General features: G+C 45.4%; 1 protein-coding gene across 2 annotated transcripts in view; it reads left to right on the forward strand.

Annotated features, from left to right (window-relative positions):
- Positions 1-16,893, forward strand: part of LOC105569369 — an 18,055-nt gene extending 1,162 nt beyond the window's left edge. The window contains exons 2-17 of one of the 2 annotated variants that reach the window (XM_012025789.1): positions 1,169-1,353; positions 1,444-1,640; positions 1,759-6,403; positions 6,458-8,879; positions 8,960-9,174; positions 9,804-10,107; positions 10,180-10,358; positions 10,525-10,714; positions 10,833-11,068; positions 11,373-11,754; positions 12,523-12,634; positions 12,726-13,071; positions 13,278-13,322; positions 13,406-13,522; positions 13,583-13,691; positions 13,968-16,893. In XM_012025789.1, coding sequence (XP_011881179.1) covers positions 1,169-1,353; positions 1,444-1,640; positions 1,759-6,403; positions 6,458-8,879; positions 8,960-9,174; positions 9,804-10,107; positions 10,180-10,358; positions 10,525-10,714; positions 10,833-11,068; positions 11,373-11,754; positions 12,523-12,634; positions 12,726-13,071; positions 13,278-13,322; positions 13,406-13,522; positions 13,583-13,691; positions 13,968-16,009 — 11,726 coding nt within the window. In that variant the 3' untranslated portion in view covers positions 16,010-16,893. Of the gene's footprint in view, positions 1-1,168; positions 1,354-1,443; positions 1,641-1,758; positions 8,880-8,959; positions 9,175-9,803; positions 10,108-10,179; positions 10,359-10,524; positions 10,715-10,832; positions 11,069-11,372; positions 11,755-12,522; positions 12,635-12,725; positions 13,072-13,277; positions 13,323-13,405; positions 13,523-13,582; positions 13,692-13,967 lie in introns of both variants that reach the window. The other variant, XM_012025788.1, reaches the window with a different exon arrangement.
- Positions 16,894-19,413: the final 2,520 nt, after the last annotated feature.

Raw genomic sequence — 19,413 nt, forward strand, 5'->3', positions numbered from 1 at the left:
CGCCGCCACCACCACCGCCGCTTTTTGTTTTGGTGTGTGCGAGCGGCTTGGCGCGAGATATCGGTATAGGTAGCCGCCGCGTTCCCCTCCGCGCCCTTCTGCCGCCCGCGCGTTCCGCGCGGTTTCGCGCCGACCAGAACGGCCTAATAACACGCTCCCTCCCGCGAGGCGTTGCTATTGACAGATACAGCCGCGAGATACGGGAGTTTCACGTTGTTGTTGTTCCGCCGCGTGCTGCCACCTTCCTTGTCAGCCTGTCGGTTACACGTGATTACGAGTTTACAAGCGACGCGCGCCACGCCGGGGCCCGCTCCCGATTTCTGGGAAAACGTCATTGATTGATCCGTTTCGGAGCGCGCACGGGAATCCGCGGGCGATTGTTCCCTTTACTATAGAATGCGTAAACAAAGCGGGCACGGGCTTTTTGTCGGCATCGCTCGGCTACCCCATTCAACGTTCGCGGCTCCGGCCGCGAGTCGCTTCTCTTTAACGCTCCGATTTCGAGCCCGGAGAGATCTCTCGGGGGGGCGGCGATACTCTTCCAATTATTTCCGTTTGACAAACGCCGGGGATCGGAATGCATATCGCGTTTCTTCGAGAGACGACCGTGCAAATTGTTTACGATTAATTGGAGAGGATGCCAATGCGTTTCGCTGGAGTAGCCTATTTATATATAGAGGAAAGTTTCCTGTTATGTGACAGGCTTGTAATATGAGACAGCAGTAATTTTCAACATCCAAATTCAATCGCAGATCCCTTCGCGACGATCACACGGTTCTTGTGAATTCATGGCGGGGCCAACTAATCCGGCAGAAACCTCGCTGTCTCGTGTTAGGAGCCTATCTCATAATAGGGGCCTTTCCTATGATATTCAAGTGTGAATTATTATGTACGTCCTCTCGAACGCGCCCATTTCTACCAGTGCTGATTGACTTTGACCTCGGTGTAGCTTTACCTCCTGTCCTTTTCTAGTTTTGCAAAATTCGAGAAAGACAAGAGGCAACTTAAACCGTGATCAAAGCTAATCTGCACTGCAGGGCCAATGCAGTCTTGCAATTCGCAATCCACTGTATTTACATATGCGCGCGTATGTGTGCGTGTGTGTGTGTGTGTTTATAAGCGATTGTCTCGCCTGTTTTTCTTACAAATTTTGTGTTTTTTTTTCTAGTGTCGCAAGAATTAATAAATCTGCACATCAAACTGTTGCGAAAAACGCGTAAAACCGTGTCACCAGAAAAGTGGGAAAGGGCGCTAGTCAAGTTTTGCCACACGTACTCTAATCAGGATGGATGGGAACTTGAGCGCTTCGGTTACAAGAAAGCTCGCGTCGCCGTTAAATTGCGTTTACTCAAAGTATGAACCGCACTGTGTCTTTCCCCTCCCCCTTTCTCCGCAGGGCTGAACAGGTCAATCTCACGCCAAGCGCTTTCTTTTCTATTTTAGGTATTATTGGAAACACAATTTGACTTAAATCAAAAGTTTAAGAATGAAGTAAACAAATTGGCAGCTGACGAGTTACGTGTGGAACCTTTAGGAAGGGACAAAAGTGGATTAGCGTATTGGTGTCAGCTGGACGAAGAGTGCAACATAAGAGTTTATAGGGAAGATTTAGACGAAGAGAATTGGGAATTAGTAGCTAAGTAAGTCTCGTTCTTCTTATACTAAGCTAAGTAACAAACGCCAAATTACTGTTTGCGTTGCCATCTATTTATTATTCGTCATATTTGTCAATATTGCATATTGTGTTATTCGTAATAGGGATCGAGAAGGTGTTGTTAGTCTCATAAGTACCCTGTCGAATGGCGAGATCGAGGCTATACCAATTAACGAGGATAGCAACAGCTTAGAGATCTCTGAGAAACCTATAATTGACACTGGACAAGTGACAACGTCTCCGAGCTTGGAAGAGGACGAAGTTGTGCAAGAGAACGGCGTCGAGATGAAGCAGCTACCGAACGGTACGAGCGACGAGTTTGAGGACGAACGAGAACCTGATCAGGATCACGATCAAGCTCAGAGCGACGTTATTAATGAGACCGAGAAGGAAGAAGCTGACGAAGAAGAGGATATTGACGCGGAAGAGGATGATATGACGAATGACGAAAGTTCCAAGCAGATCACGGAGGAAGACGATTCTCAAGAAATGGCGCAAAGTGTAGAATCGAGGTGTACAAATGATTCGTCTTCGTTATCGGCGACCAATTTAAAGACGCCAAACGCGAAGGTGGACGCAACGTCGGAAGACGCGAGCCACAGAGAGGCTACTGACGAAACGTCCGCTACCTTGCTGTCGGAAAGCCAGTCCTCGATAACGCATAAACCGATCGGTGTCACGAAAGCCGAACTTGAGGAGTCGGCACCGTTAAAATCTATAGAAACGCCCGTTATTACTTCATCTCCGCTGAAACTGGTGAATATTGTGGACTTGAAGCAGCAGCAGCAGCCGGAGGAGAAGTTAGCAAGTCCGACGTCTGTTATCGCGCCCTTAAACGCGGCGAAGAAACACGGTGCTCCCGACGAGATGACAGAGCCAGTCGTCAAGTCCCTCGAGAAGCTGCCTGTTAAAAACAGCCTCTCTTTCTCGTCCACGGACTCCATTCCTGTGGGGCACAGTAAACTATCCGTCAAACCGATCGATCAGCTGGCTGCGAATCTTGTAAGGATACAGTCGGAGAAATTGGAGAAGCCGAGCGGACCGAAATCGCTGGAAAAGATAGCGGAATCTTTAGCGAGGTCCAGCAGTATGCTGGGGAACATGGTGAACGGAGAGGACGACAGACTACCGCAGGACTTTTGCGCGAGAAATCAATCCGAAAAGTCGGCGACGCACAGGAGTCACAGAGGCATCGATTTGTCGACGTCGCCGCGTGGCTGGGAAAACGCGAACGAGCAGAACAGACCGGTGGACTTCTCCGGAATCGATCTTTCTAGTCGAAAATTGGGAAAAACGATGGATCTGCCCTCGCCGGGCTACAGGACGCAAGATTTCCAGCACCGAGAAATGGATCTGAGCACGAAGAAGGTGAGCAAGCCGGAGATGTTGAATCTGCCGTACGACGCGCGCAACATCATGTTACGTAACCACGTGATGATGCCCGACTTGAACAAGAGAGCGATGCCGTTCACCGCGTACGAGGGGCCGTACCACAATACAGCTAGATTACCTGCCAAGGACGAGCACCGATTACCAGGCTATGCGATACTTTCCGACCCCAGCAAGATGACGACGCTGAGGATGAACAGCGCGCCACTGAAACGTCCGATAGAGGACGACGACGTGCAGCAAGATATGCAGCTGAAGAGGATAAGGGCGGATATGATGCCGATCAGAGGTTCCATGGACAAGAGACCGATGATGAGCGGCAACTGGAGGGACGAGGTGAGCGAGGCCATCGAGGAGCCTATAATGATGGTTCAAGGCGAGGGGTCTGGCAGCGATTGCGACGCGGTGAATCCCATTGTCGGAGAGGCTATAGAGGAACCGACGGCTTTTTTCTACGGCGAGGGTTCCGGCGCGGAGTGCGAGACGGGTAACCCCGGCGACGACGCGCCCACTGACAATAAAGAAAGCAACGAATCAAAAAGCGAACCTGACTCAGCTACCACGGCGTTGTCGCAGAATAAGGTTTTAACCGAGGACGAGGTCTCCACTGGTTCGATACTGTCGAACAAAACCCCTGTAAAATTAAATAGAAACTTTCCGCAGTCTAATGTAAGCGTAAACGATAATTATCAAATAGTAGATTCTATGCAAGAGAAGCCAAAGTTCAAGCACACGTTAGGCGTCCAGATAATACCTAAAAGTACAACCGGTTCCGTCAAAAGGTTGTCCAGGTGGGACGTAGGGAAACCGGAGGAGAAAGGAGAATGCGACAGCAGTATCATATCAAAGGACGGAGACATATCACTGAGGAAGGGTACGGACGATCTCGAGCGTGACAACGTGAAAGAGAAACTGTCGAGTGCGGATGCTGAATCGGATCCTAAAACGATTGGATACGAGAATTCCGCCGATGTGGATCGAGGCGTCAAGGTAGAGGATCCTGCAAGCGCGGACAGCGAAGCCGTCGACGATAGTCTTAAATTGCAAGTGTCCGACGTGAGCTCGGAAGATACAAATACAATAAAGCAGGAGAGGGACTCTGAGCCTCAAGAGCCCGTGCAGTGCGACTCGTCGATATCGTCGTGTCGAGCGGACACTTTGCAGGAGCCCGAGTCGTGTGCGGATCTTGAACCTGCGGCGGACGCGACCAATGCACAAAGCTCGTCCGATTCGAGTAGCGTGGCGTCGCGCGAGCCGGACACTCCGGAAGTAACGAATAACGAATGCAAGCCAGCAGCCGTATCTCCGCCGAGATTTTTTTTTGGTCCCAATTGCATCTCTTATACCTCGAAAGCCGACGAGTCTCAGGCTTCTCAGGCGGAGCAGAGCCTGACTGCATCCGTTGATGGAAAAACGGACACTGTGCAATACGAATGCGTGTCTTCGTCGAAGCCAGCGGACGATGTGGTTTATTCCGATTACAAGACGGAAGATTTTGACTTGACGCAAACGAACAATAACTCGTTGAAATCGGATCTGTTTACCTCGGAGTCTGACGGCATTTTGTGCGGAAATAACAGCAAGGACGTGGAAAAAGTTGAGGCGCCAAGTAACACGTGGGATCAAACGTCGAAGGAAAGGACCTCGGCACCCAACAGCCCGGTGGATCCGAGTAGCGAATCCGAGTACAATGCTGCTGATTTACCTCCCGCGCAATCTCAAATGGAGGCGAGCAAAGAGCCAAACGCACAAGAATCTGTCTGCGCTGATAAGGAAGAGGCAGAGGATAGCTGCTCAAAATTGCGTGCGAGCCCCACGCCAGAGGTGCTAGCTGAAAATGAAAGTATTAATGAAAGTACGACTGAGGAGAATTCAGTTAAAATCAGTTCGAACAGCGAGTCCAGCATCCAACCGGCAGAATGTGGGATTGTCGAACCACCGCAACGCGATCAGTCTACAGATTCTGGAAACCTTGTGAGCACGGAGACTCGAGAAGACTCTGTCAAAGGATCGGAGGATGTTGCGTCGCAGCTGTTAGACGATAAGGAGGATAGAGATGAAAAGGCACCAGTCGACGACTCGAAAAACGAGAACGATTATCATTCGGATGATACCAACGTTTTCAAGGAAGAGCAGAACAGGATGGAGTCCGAGACGACGGCGCATTCATCTTTGTCGCTGCTTACGCAAAACTCGCAAGCAGAGCTGGCCGATCTGAGGGAATTCGAGGACGTTAATAGCTCGAACGAGCCGTTAGATTCCACGAGCGCGGTGGATACTGCGAATGATCGGGAGGCGAACAGGCTCGAGAAAACCGACCTGGATTCCATCGGGGAGAGTTGCGACAAGCAGAGTGACAAGAATGACAATTTCTCCGAAATTGATGGTCAGGAGGATCACTCGACCGACACGGACAACGAGAAGATGAAGGGTCTGGCCGGTTCCGATGCCGATTCGTTGTGCGTAAACTACGACAAGAATAGCGAGAGAACTGACGCGTTGTCGGACGTGGGGACCCAGGACGACGGGTCGGGGGATTCCGAAGAGATCAAGGACAAAGGATTGAACGACGTGCAAGTTAACGATACTGTATTTGGTATAAATTCTGAAACGCATCTTCCTGAAAATTCTGCGGTGACCAGTTCGGAGTCCGTTCGAGAAAGTGATAAACACGATGTAGTTCCTACTATTAGCAGTTCAGACGACGCCTCCGCGCAAGACTCTTCGTCCCAGGGGAGCGAACCTGCGCGAGCGGACGATGAAAAGGTTGAAAATACTTCGTCTGATACTGATAAGCCTTCTACGTTCAACATTTCGCCTGTAACGGTGCCTGAAACGAATATCTTCGAACTGTCCAAGTCCGATATTGTCGAAACTGCGAAAGAAACAAGCTCGTCTAACTTCGTCCAGTCTACAAGCGAATACGCCGACAATGCTTCTGAAAATCCCAGTTCTTGCGTCGATCAAGATTCGAATGGTGAGATGGTTATAGACGATCGTGTGTCTGAGTCGAATGAATCGTTTAAAGAAACTGAGGAAACTGTAACGAATAGCCAACCACCAGGAGATGCGGCACCAAAAGATACGACGCAAGAAGTGTCAGCGGAATTCGAGAAGGAAGCCCCAGCTCCTGCGAGTATTGAACGCGAACCGTGCCAATCCGAAACTGACTTGTCAGTGACGGAAACTGAGACCTCGGAGAAAGAGAAAGAATCGGAAGTTGATGCAGAGAGCAAAACCGACAACGATCTCACAGAGTTGACGGCAAGAGACGAGAGTGAAACTTGTAGCACTGATAAAGAGAATACGATGATTGCAGAGGATGCCTGCAAAATTAATAGAAGTGAAGGAGTTGCCGAGGACTCGGCAGTTGTGGAAACATCAGAGACAGACACGGTGACCGCAACTGCCGAGCAGCCCGAGGCGAGCACTGTAGATGTAATTTCTCAGGAATCACAAGCGAATGTAGCGGATGTTAACAAACAGTCACTAGTTGCGAATTACGATAGCGATTCCAATGATAATGTTAGCGACGATGTTTTCGAGTCTGATGCGCAAATAAGCGATTCCAAGGACCACGCTGTCGCCCCGATAGAGCAAGAGACGAGCGAGGAGCAGAATGAAAGGTCATTTGTTAAAGAAGAAGACGTCGACAGCACAAATTTAGCTTCTGATGTGCCTCAAGAACCAGCGTCTACCGAGCAGCAATTAGAACCTTCGGAAACGAAGGTTGATGAAGTGTTAAATCAAGATGCAGCCATAGTCGTAGAGCAAGACACAAAAATTAAAGAACAAGAGTGTGCTGACGAGACGCAAGTTAAATCTGCTTGCAATAGTATTGAACATCGTTCGACCGATCAGTCGACAGTGTCCTTAAATGAGGTTGAGCCTCGAGAAGAAACGGACATTCACGACATTTCTGCCGCTGACGATTCTAAAATGTCGGATGTGACGAAGCCCTCGGTAGCTCCGGTTGCGATTGAAGAGACAACTGAATTTCTTCAGAGCAATAGTCTCGAGATAAGCATCGGTCACAGCGAGAGGAATAAAGAATATCTCAATAATTCGATCGATAATATGAAGGCAGTACAGGATATTCGAAATACAGTTGAGACGACGGAAAAGGCGGATTGTTTAGCGTCTGAAAACGTTTGCGATTTCAGCGAGAGCGACGCGAACGAATCCGCGAAAGATTCGATTACTCGAGAGAGCACGGAATTCAATGAGGATAATCAGGTGACCGGTGTATACAACGTAACGGAGCAAGCGAGAGATACGGGCGAGAAACTGAGTGTCAGTTTGGATACCGAGACTATCGCAAGGTCAAAAAATGTAAACGAACTTATTACCGAGGAGCTGCCTGTTCCGCGCAAGAGATTCAAAGAAGATCTCGCTGCCTGTGGTAACGAAGACAATAAGTGGGATGCGAAGCCGCAAGAAGAGTGTTTAGCCAAGCCGTTCACGGAAGAGACGAATTTACCGCCGATTCAAACAGAATCCGACATCGTGCCAGCGAAACTGGATAACACTTTGGACGCGGATAAAGCACGCGCGTGGAAAGCCGAGAGCGCGAGCTTAGAGGGAAGCATGTCTTCGGACGCTTTATATTATTCGAACGCGATGCCCACGAAGGTGGACAACGTTAATAACTTGGACAGCTGCAACAATCAAAACGAGCCTTTTAGTATAAACGTGAATGTAAATAAGATTACGGACAACTTTGATAAGAGTGCGCCTTCGGATGCGAATAACGAGTCGACGACATTTTCCGCTCAGGAGATTATTTCAGAAATCGATGCTGTAAAATTCGATTCTAAGAAAGAAGCCAGCAAGAGGCTGATCGATGCCTCGGATATAGAGGACGTCCCTCCGTTGAAGTCCAAGCCTCCGTATTTGGAAACCGATGACAAGACGCTGGAAAACTTGGCAGGCACCGATGTGCAGACGCCCAAGACTTCGGACGCGTCCAACGAGGCCGAAAAATTGAGGCCGCAGATCGAGGACGAAGCGAAGGCGCCAACAATCTCCACAACGCAATTCTTTCAAAACGATTTCGGCACGGTAAATGATTCCGCGGCTGTCACGCCGACGGAGGATCCGAAGACGATCGAGTTGGAGACTGCGGAGACGACAGAGTCCGCGGAAATCCAGGACATCGAGATGAAAAGTGTTCCTTGTGTAGCTTCCGACGATTCAATGGGCGTGGACAATGAGGGTGTCTTCGACGTACCGCAAGAAGAAGAGGTGGATCCCTTAGCGTGCACTGATGACGACACTTTGAGGAATATCACCGAGGACGCGCCTGACGCCCCCAAGATAAGCGTTCGCGTAAGGCCGGCGACCGAGTTGATTTACGAGGGATGGAAATTGGACAGCACCACGGAACCGCCGAAGGTCTCGCGAAAGCGGCGAAACAGCGCTCAGGAATCGAACTCCGAGGACGGGGCTGCGAAGCCGGAGGACGAAGAGATGATGGGCGGCAAAAGGATGAAATTGCGCGCGAGACGTACGCCGGACAAGGAATTGCGAAAGTCTATCGAGGAGAGTCGCGGTGCGGCGAGCTCCGAGGACGAGGCTGTGAAATGTGATCCCGGTAATGTGGTGGAGCACGGGAATAAGGGCGGCGACGATCCGAATGCGATGCGGGCGATGGCGATCGACAAGAAGATCAGGGGTCGGCCTAGGGGTAGACGGAGGCGCGGTTTCCGGGGTGGCGGGCGTCCCAATCGGCCGAAGCTCGCGGAATTTCAGGGCGATCAGGCGTCGCCCGGTGCTCATCCCGACGGAACATCCAACGATGCTTTAAGTACAGCAGCGCAAAAGAAACGGAAGAAACGTGAGTACATATCGTATGACCGCTCGTGGGATACGCGGCGTTGGTGAAAGCTTTGTTGACTGAAAAATCCTTTTCCACAGGGAAAATGGTCTTGGGCTTAGAAATAGGCAGAGATATCTCGTTGGAGTCGGAAACATCGGGGATACCGCAGGATGAAATGCCCGTCAGGCAATCAAGAAGAATAGCGCAGTTGAAGATAAAAGAGCAAGCGGACAGGCGTAGAATCGAGGAGGAAACTATGCGTGAAATAGAGGAGAAAAAGGAAACGGAGAAGAAAAAGAGGAAAAAGCAGAAGGTACGCAATAGAATTAAGAAAATGCTAATGAGTAATGGTTTGATTCTTACATCTTTGTCTCGTCAACGTTTGGCCATTTATAAGCCATTGAAGCTCACAATTCTTATTATTCTACAGAGACTACAATTATTCCACTTGTTGGATACCTTATCTGTATAAATGGAGGAAAATTATTGAAATTTTAATTTTCCGATTCAATTGATGTATTTTAATTATATGGTTTTAATCACCTTTTAACTTATACGCGTTGACAATAAGCGATTATTACAATGAGTCTTACATTTTTTTTACTACGCTGTGTGGTTACGAATTTCTAATTTAATAAATGTTTTAGCGACGCAACAATATTATAATTTTTAATGTGTCCTGATAACTGCTAAGTAAAGACCGATAAAACGTACAAGTCGTGAGTTTTATTTTAATGTGGTAAATAAAGACGTTTTTTTTTAAATTTACAACTAATATCCTTTATCGGTTTGTAATTTGGCCGAGGTCTTTACGTAAAGCTTCGCTTTTAAGGAGCGGTTATTATTCTTATCGATTAAATATTGTTTTGTGTTAAAAGCATAAAGGATTGTAACTATAGGGTTTACATAAAGTTTATCTAAATAATCATTTGTGTCGTGTAGCCGGAGAGCGAGGAGGAAGTTGTCATAAAAGAAATAGAAAAGGAGAAAAAGTCGAAGAAGAAACGTCGAAGGAGGAGGACGAAGAAGATGCTTGCTAAATTTAACGAATCGAACCCATGGCAGAGCTCATCCGGGTCTAGTAGCGACGAAGAGAATGCGAACGAAGAAGAGGAGGAGGAAGACGAAGAGATAGAGAGCGAGGGATCCTTACTGTTTAAAAGTGATCATGAATTTTCTCCGGAAAGCGACCTTGAGAAGGATCAAGAGTCTGAGCCGCTAAGACGCGCTAGAACAGCGCAAAAAGGTAAGGTCTTTGCTAAAGAGTACTTTAATGGCACTTTTATTCGACTATTCTATTGTATTTCTCTTCCATTAGCCCAAAGTGACGTCGAAGAAGCCGAGGATGAATATGCCTGTCAGAAATGTGGCAAGGCTGATCATCCCGAATGGATTCTTCTATGTGATTCTTGCGACAAGGGTTGGCATTGTTCATGCCTCAGGCCAGCACTTATGCTTATACCGGGAGGCGATTGGTTCTGCCCACCGTGCCAACATGTAGGCTTACTCTTTTTTTCTGTAGTATTATTCTGTAAATTATTTACACATAAATGTCGCATACTTTCTTTTCATTCTCTCCCCTCAGCATGTTTTTTATTTTCATAATTCAGCACGATTTTATAATGTATATGTTATATGTGTACTTATAAAATTATCTTTCAAGACTTTATTGGTGACCAAATTGCGGGAGACCCTAAAAACACTGGATCAGTTAACAAAAAGACACGAGAACGAAGTACTGCGGAAGAAGCGATTGGCCTTTGTTGGTATAAGTCTAGATAACGTACTTCATAAAGGCGAGGGACAACACGGATCGAAAGGATCACAAGCATCCAGTCAGGAATCAGACAACGGTGAGTGCCACGTATTTTATATTGCAGTTTGTTTACATTCTTTTAAATAATCTCACAGTATTAATTAATAATAATTGTGTACCCTTATAGTATACGTGGTATTAATCTATTTTTACAGATTCTTCCGATTCTTCTTCGTCGGCCTCCAGTTCTGAAACCTCGAGTAGCGAGGAAAGCGAGCCAGTTTATCAATTACGAGAACGTCGGTGCGCCAGCACCTACAAGTTTAATGAATATGATGACATGATTAATGCCGCGATTCAGGATGAAGTTGAAGCGGTTCAAGGTGCCGGCAATCAGGGAAGGGGCAAGGACATTGCAACGATAGTCAACGCAGAAAAAGAAGAGGCACAGGTAGATAGAAATTATTAAATGCATAGAAATATGTTTTATGTACTTCTAATGCTTCTAATTTTGAAATTTGTTAAGCACTGAAGATGATCTCGTTATAGGTCGCACGTTGGTATTATTGTTAGCTTAGAACACGTACAATTTAGCATACACGTGTTGCTTAGTTCGCGAGCCTTTTGTAAAATTCGTTTCTTGTTTCAAATTATCCAACATATATTTTACTTTTGTATTTTTAGATACACGTGTGAAATGTGGGAGCGTAATACACATTGTCAAATACAATACGTTATATTTCGTTGTTTTACAGGCTGAAGCGTTAAAGATGACGGAATTAGAAGAGGACAAGGACGATGTGGAATCGAAGCCGGAAAAAGAAAGCGATGAGGAATATAAGATTGACAATGAAGATGACGATATGGAAGAGGAACAAAACATAGTCGCTAGGAAATTGCTGGCACGTAAGAAACATCGAAAGCTGAACAGCCTCGATATAAGTAGTGAAGACGATCCGGATAGCGATGAGGATTTCAAGGGTTCAAGTTCCGACGACGAGGAGGACTTTGATGATCACATGTCATCGTCCGATGATAGCTTTACTGACGTGAAACGACGTGGTAGAAAGGGCGATTCGCGTCCTGTTAGAAGATCTACCAGAGCACGCATGACTAGGGCTTACGATGAAGATTTTAGTAAGTTTTGACAATGAACGAGCTTGTTCTACTTTTTTAACATCTCTATGTCTTCTATATTTATTAGTTTATTGTTGCTTAAAATGGATTTCATTTTGCATGTTTTTAATCCAAAACCTTTAATTGTTTAATTAATTACTTGTAAATGCAGTACAAGGGACGATATTATATATATATATATATATAATTATATATATAAAAGATGTTATAATAAAAAATATAGGTTTCCATTTAAAAAATTCGTTCTCACCTCCACTTAACTTTGGAGACGCCGCCCAAGGTTATACGAATATTACTATGTTATGTTCCCTCTGAAACCCTATAACTTTTGTATGAAACATTTCTTTCTAAAATACATTGTTTACGAAATATTCCACCCGTTACGTTTGAAATTTAACACCCTGTATAAAATATAGTCAGGAGCGAATCCAGAATTTACCTATTACTTGACTGCTTTTACATGAAATCATATGCGTCGTACGATTCCGCAGGTTCAGCAATGTATTTTATACAAATATCTTGTAGAAATTTTACCAAATTACTTTTAGAAGAGTAATTGTTTTAATTAATTTCATTTAATTTATGCATTTATGTATTTTACAGAGGATTATTGTTTTTAATTAAAAATTGATTATACAAAATGTCTGTAATATTAGATATAATTTATATTTAAATTATTTGAGTTATACTTATTTTAACAATATAAAATATTTGCTCACAATTTTTAAATAAAACTTGAGAAAGTTTCTAAATAAATATTCCTTTCAGTTAATGATGACAGTGACGAGAGTGATCGACCAAAAAGAAAGAAATCCCGATCCGCGTGGGGAGATTCGGATAGCGAGGATAGCGACAACTCGTGGAGACAGAGAAAGAAAAAGTGCGAAACGTGTGATGTTAAAAAATAATAATATTGCAAATTTTACAGTAAAGTATTTGAAATATTTGAAATATTTCTAAAATTATTGCAGAAGCAGAACAATACCAACAACCAGGGTTAGAACAGTACCCAAAACAAAGGGCAAGAAGAAAAAAAAGAGAAAACGTATAATAGAATCTGATAATCAGAGCGAGAATGACGAAGACGATGAGCCGAAAATTGAAGAACAATGTGAACCTAATTTACAAGACTTCAACACCACTCTAAATGAGATATTGGACGTTGATAAGCAGGAAAATTTTGAAGCTGCACCAAGCGAAGACAACGTTGAGGTAAAAGATGAGAGATTACAAGAGGCAGAAGCAGCAGCTTCAGATGTCCCGATTCCGCAGGTTCAGCAACCGTCGGAAACAGTACCGATTCAGAAAATCAAAAAGGTAAATATATTTTAATTAATAGCGACTTCGATTGCTTGCGCTAGTGCGCGCTGAGTATTTCAAGAGATATCTTAGACGGTCCCTAAATATAAGAATTGACGGTAAACAAGCTTTAGTGTGCACTCAGTGCGCACTAGTGCAAGCAACCGAATTGGCTATAAGTAAGATTTAAGTACAGATTTAAAACTGAATATTATTTTTTTCAGGACATTGTGCCTAAACCCAAGAAAGCTCCTGCTATTAGACGAAAGGTACATTTCGTATCTTTATTTGATGACTAACTATGAGTATTTTATTTTCAAACGGTAATTTCATGAAATCTTATTCTTTTTAGATTATTTATGGCGGACTTCCAGATGAAAACAGGCAAAAAGAAGAGGAAATATTAAGTAGACGGACTCGAGGACGAAAGATCAATTATCGAGAGGAAATGGCATCGGATAGCGAAGAAGTGAGTGACTTTAATTTTAACGAAATTATCATGTGTATTTAACTACTTATTCTTTTATAGGAGCTGAAAAAAGCGTTGCAGATGAGAAAGGCAGGCGAGAGCGAGGATGAGTTTGTGGTGAACGAGGCCGACGATATGAATGACGATGGGGAAAAAGATTCTGATTCAGGTAACATCACGTTCTTTACAGGATTATGAAATTTATCGTAACCAAATAAAAAGTAATTGCTCGTAAAATAGACCAAACGTAAATGAGATAGAACGTATTTAATTTTAAAGATTTTTTAAATTTTGTATGAAAAAGTTGTACTTTAGATTTCTAATTTGTTTTTACACGCGAGATTATTCTACACTGAATTGATGATAATTTATGAAATGTTTGATGTAATGCACTAATATAAATTACGATAATTGTGCATTTATAAAGATTGATTGAACGTTTTAGGAGACGTTTATATTCCTAAGAAGGATGCGCTAAAATTTAAAAACAAGTCACCGAAGACGAAAAAATCCCGTAATAACAAGAATCTTGGGGCGAAACGTAAATCGTTGTCCGATGACGTACCGAAGCAAAGAAAAAAACCTGGACCGAAGCCTGGAAGTAAGAACAGAGGGCGCAAGAAGCTAAGGGACGATATGGACGGAGATATGATTGGCGCAGTTATGGACAATCCTATTAATGAAATAGCGTCCAAGATGGATGAGACTCTTCAAGACAACGTTGGACTAACAGGTACGACGATCTCGGTAGCGAGTTCGTTTGCAGGGGACGTTCCCGAGGGTTCGCTGACGGGTCTCGGTGCCGGGGAGCTGGCCGATCTGGACGACGAGCAGCTCGAACAGATGATGATGGACGAGGAGTACGGTAGACGGCAACTGGAGCTCGCGGCAATCGAGATAGCGAAGAAGAAGAAAAAGGAGGAGCGAGAAGCCAAGAAGCTGGAGAAAGCGCGTCTGAAGGCCCTGGAGATACTGGCAGCGGAGAGGCAGAGGGATCCTAACGCACCCGAGGGCACGGACGGCGAGGCACCCAAGAAGAAGAAGCGCGGACGTCGCAGCAAGGCCGAGATACTTGCTGAACAGATGCGCAGGGACGGCGCGCCGAATCTGGGCATCGCATCGGCAGCCATCGGTGGGGTGAGCACGCCGGACGGCGTGAGTAATGTATCGCACAATCTGAATCCCGCTGCGTTATCTACGGGCCTGACGCCGGAGAGTGATAGGAGCATCGAGAGGGGACACATGCCTCTTATGACCGGACCGGACGGGCAGCTTTTCAATCCGGACTGCGCGCCAATGAAGCCGAAGCGACGAGGTCGTGGTAAGGGCAAGAAGACTCTTGCGTTGGAGGCGGCTAGGGCCGCGGAAGCGGCGGCCAAGGCCGCGGCCGAAGCCGGTTTAATCGCTGGCATGGGTACTGACTCGAATTCAGACATGAAACAGAACGATATACCGAACGTTCTTCCCACGCCAGGTAGCAGTACGTCCGGCTCGGCGCCTTCCACGCCGCCGGCGAGCGCAGTGCCGACACCGGGCCCTCCGTCGACGCAGCCGTCGAATTCGCAGCCGGTTTATCCATCGCTACCACCCGGTGGTCAACAGTCTTCCGTCATCACGAGAATGCTTCAGTCCCAGCCGGTGTCCAGCAGTCCGCAGTCGTTCACTGCAGCGGCGGCCGCGATGGGTCACAAGTACTTCGGCGGACCTAACGCCGGCGGGCAGATGATGGGAGGACCGCGAACGGGATACGAGATGCAACCACGTGCCAGAATCCCGTCCCCGTACAGGCAGGCGGGTCAGTCGGCCATGCCGCCGCATTTCGCCGCGGTCAGATCGGGCACGCCGCCGATGCGTATGCGAGTACCCGGGCCGCAGATGTATCACACGCCACATCACCCCATGGACCCGTCCCCATCGGGCGGCGGACCGATCTCCATCAGTAATAGGGATCGCAGCTCGCCCCTGACGCCCGGTGGACCGGCGATGATCCCACCGTCGGCCGGCAGCCCGCTGGCCAAGGGCGGCCCGACGCCGCCACCGCCACCTCCGCCGTACGCAAGGGGTGGCCCGCCGATGGCCAGGTTCGCCGAGAATCCTATGGGGCCCAGGCATCCGATGCCGCCGTTCACCAACGCCTCACCTGTCAATCACAGCATGCAGCAACCCTCGCCACCCCCCAATCGGCCGCCCGGCAACTTCTCACCGTATCACCCACCTCCCCCTCCTAATTACCACTACGGTGCCTACCCGCCGCCTCCGCCGATGTCCACGGCGGACGACGCGGCCACCTACCAGACTTCGCCGTATCCCTCGGAGCACTTCTCCTCGCCGGCAGACAACCAACCGCCGATCCAAGGACCGCCACCTCCTCAGGGGCCGCCCCCGCCGCAGCAGTCGCATCCGAATGACGAAGACCACGGCACCGGCGAATTTGGCGGGCTGGTATCTTACTTCAGTAGCCAGAGAGAGGACGATCTCGATTCGTAGCATGAGTGAGAGCTTGGCCAACCCTGAATCATTAGGTAGGGGGGAGCGTGCCCAGGTAAGATCGCAACTTTTGCTACAGAGGGGAAAGCGGTAAAAGCGCGGAATAGAGCACAGAGACACTGCGGACGATCTTCTCGAGAACACTAGTGCGCGTGTGCTGCCACGTGAAACGATACAAGCTGTAGGAGTCTTCCTCTTCGACCTCTAAAGCAAACAGTTGTCCTGTAGTCCTTGCACTTCTTATGCCGCCAGAGGCAAATCTAAGGTTGGCCAAGTGTAGAGCGAGCGGAACGGTGGAAACGTAGCGACAGGGCGGAGCCTATTTTCTAAGAGTTGTAAGTTTTTCTGTAATTAGCTTTCAGTTTTATTGGATTTGTATGCAACGGCGTGCGACCGCGAATACTCTAGCGAGTCGCAGAGCGGTCGTCTCGTCCGGGAGAGATGACGGGGCGAGAGATCTGACCAGAACCATTTTTCACCGTTATTCGTTATCACAATCCGCCAATGAAAATTCAAGCGAAGTTATTGCCGGAAAGTTTTCAGACGAGAATGGGATGCTCTCGTTCTCCCCCGCCAAGTAGTGGCGTTGTCCGGTGGAAGAAGGAAACGAGAAATTGATCTTTAATAATGACCGAAAGGGGATAAAAATTATCGAGTGGTTTTAAACGATACATCGTTATTAACGTGTATATACTGTAAATATGTCGTAAGTCCTTTAGATTATATATATATATATATATTACATGTATTATATATATACACACAACACGTGCAGTCATGCAAAATACTACAAAAATGAATTAGTGCGGAAAGGGCACAAAATGTAATATTTAAATTTAATTCAAAAGAATGACATCTGAATATAATAAATTAACAAATGGTGTGAAAACTATTACTATAATTATTTATAAAGAAAAAAAGATTAAGAATTTATCATAGGCAGTATATTGTATTTTACAAATTTTACTTGATAATTCTATGAGAAACCATTAAATATAGTTATATTGGAGAACAGGAGGCTGCTTTAAGTGTAATTCCTATGTGAGAAAATAAACAGAATGGATTTTAATAAAACCAGCAGTTAGCGTGATTGGCGGTGCATGGGGAAATTTTATTACACCATAGCATGCAATAGTTTGCGCGTGATCCTACATCTATTTAATTTGATTTATTCGGAACTTGCGCAAACTCTTCGACGCCTGTATGTCACTTGGTGCCGTCGAAATGCCCGTTCTCGATCTTTGTTTTCTCGATCACGCGAGTGATATTAGCGCCGCGTGCGAGACACGACTGATCGGCCGATCGACCTGGAGCGCAGGAAGGAAATCGAAATAGATCGGGGACGTTCCATTGTAACGGACGCGATTGCACTGGCGATGACGATCCTGGTCTCGCGTTTCGCGAAGTGTAAGTTTCAATTGTTCTCGAATCTTGATCGCGGCAGCCTCCTGCTCTTTGAAGTTAAAAGGCCGCTAGTGGCCGCATGCGACGAAAGAAGAAGAGATCATGTATCTGTTTAGTTATCACACGTACATGCATACCTAATATAAATAGAAGCTATATGGATAAACAAGAAAAGGATATTACATTATCTTAGGATTAGCTTGCTTGGGAGAGTTTCCTTTACTACGTTCAACGTTTTGCGGCCGAGACGAATCGGTCACACACATATACACACGTATTGAAACACCCACAGGACATGTACACAGACTCTACATGCCGTATAATGTAATAGAGGGGTTTACTACCACTAATTTTATTATTTTTACACCTATTACGATGTATATCGATTGTGCGCAGTTCGATGTACAATCACTATCGTCTTCTTCTTTAGGCACAGCATGTCTTTGGGGCCGCCGGTTCTTAGGCCGCGCCTCGAGGAACCAGCTCTGTTGCGAGAGCGATTGCTTTCTTTCTTTTCTTTAACGTGCAATCGGCAGGGGCGCTCGACCTGCGATCTTATATATTGACAGCGATCTGTAAGGGGTCATAAAAATGTATTTGACTCGCATCGGAAATTTTATTCTGTACGATTCGGCGAGATCTTTCTCTCGGCAGCGAGCTCCTATGTTATGTGGCTCGATTATTAGGAGCGACGATGATCATTCGAATGATATAGCGGTGTTGACGCTCTCTATTTTTGACTTGATAAAATTATATAATCTTTGTGAGAGCTGAGAAAGTGGAATAATAATGTATTAAATGTCTTAAATTTTCTAAGCAATGCATCGAGATCGTTGGTTCGCTAGATCGTTCCTTGTAGTTTTCAAGCGATATTCTGCGATGAGGGTATCGATCAAGATCGCTGATAGAGAATATCTTAATAAATATGGATGTGTATTGAAACGTGTGCATTCAATTCAGAGTATACATTTTCTAAATCCACTTTTCTTTTTTTGTGCGCAGCATTGCATGTATTTAGCGAGATATTCTCTAATATTTATATAAGTGGTATTTGTATATAATTATATATCGTTTTGCGACAGTTGCTAGCTGTCGAACAACTGAGCGATATGAGATAACGATTTATTTCAAAATTTCTATGGAAGTTTTGGGACCTTTGACGCGCGGTTTAAGTCTCTTTACCCTCATTGGTCTTTCCTCGAGGCGTGAATTAGCGAAGTGGCTCGTTAAGACAATAGTAAACATGGTGCAGTTTAGCTTTTTCTTTTGATAAGGGTCTAGACCAAACGCAATTATATTACATGTTGTAGCCTAAATAAAAGAATTTTGTAATAAAATTCAATATATTGAAATAATATTGTCGAATCGTCTTACGTTTCTTTCTCCACCGCTCTCCATTCCTTCCCAGCTCTATTCTGTACTCGACAACTAGCGATATCGCAGCCGAGTACAGAATGGAGCCCCAGCTAGCAAGCTGACGTCACTTCCCTGCTGGAAATAATTTTACAAAATTCTACAAAAAAATATAACTGCCAGAATCTAAGAAATTCTACGTAAATTTACAAAGTTGTGTTATAAAAATGAACATGAAAGTGCTAAAATTGGAACACTTGTTAGTTTTTGTGATATTCTACAAGCAAGCAGATGTTTTAATTCTTTAAGATTTTGTTGTTTCTCAAATTTTTAAAACTAGTAAAGTTTTGTACTAATTTTTACAAAATTATACATTTTCATGAAATACTACTTGCAATACATTTTCTATAAATAACTACAAAAATTGACTTGAAATAGAAATTTGTAGAAATTTTTATATCTTCATTGAAATATTAATGTTTTTTGTAAAAATCTACGAAATAGTATCACAAATTACAATGTTTTTAAATCAAGAAATTATTGCAAGTAGTATTTCATGAAAATGTACAATTTTGTAAAAATTAGGTACAAAACGTTACTAGTTTTAAAAATTTGAGAAACAACAAAATCTTAAAGAATTAAAATAT

This window comes from Vollenhovia emeryi, unplaced genomic scaffold, assembly GCF_000949405.1.
Source record: "Vollenhovia emeryi isolate VEMERY1.0 unplaced genomic scaffold, V.emery_V1.0 DF939124.1, whole genome shotgun sequence".
Lineage (NCBI taxonomy): Eukaryota > Metazoa > Arthropoda > Insecta > Hymenoptera > Formicidae > Vollenhovia > Vollenhovia emeryi.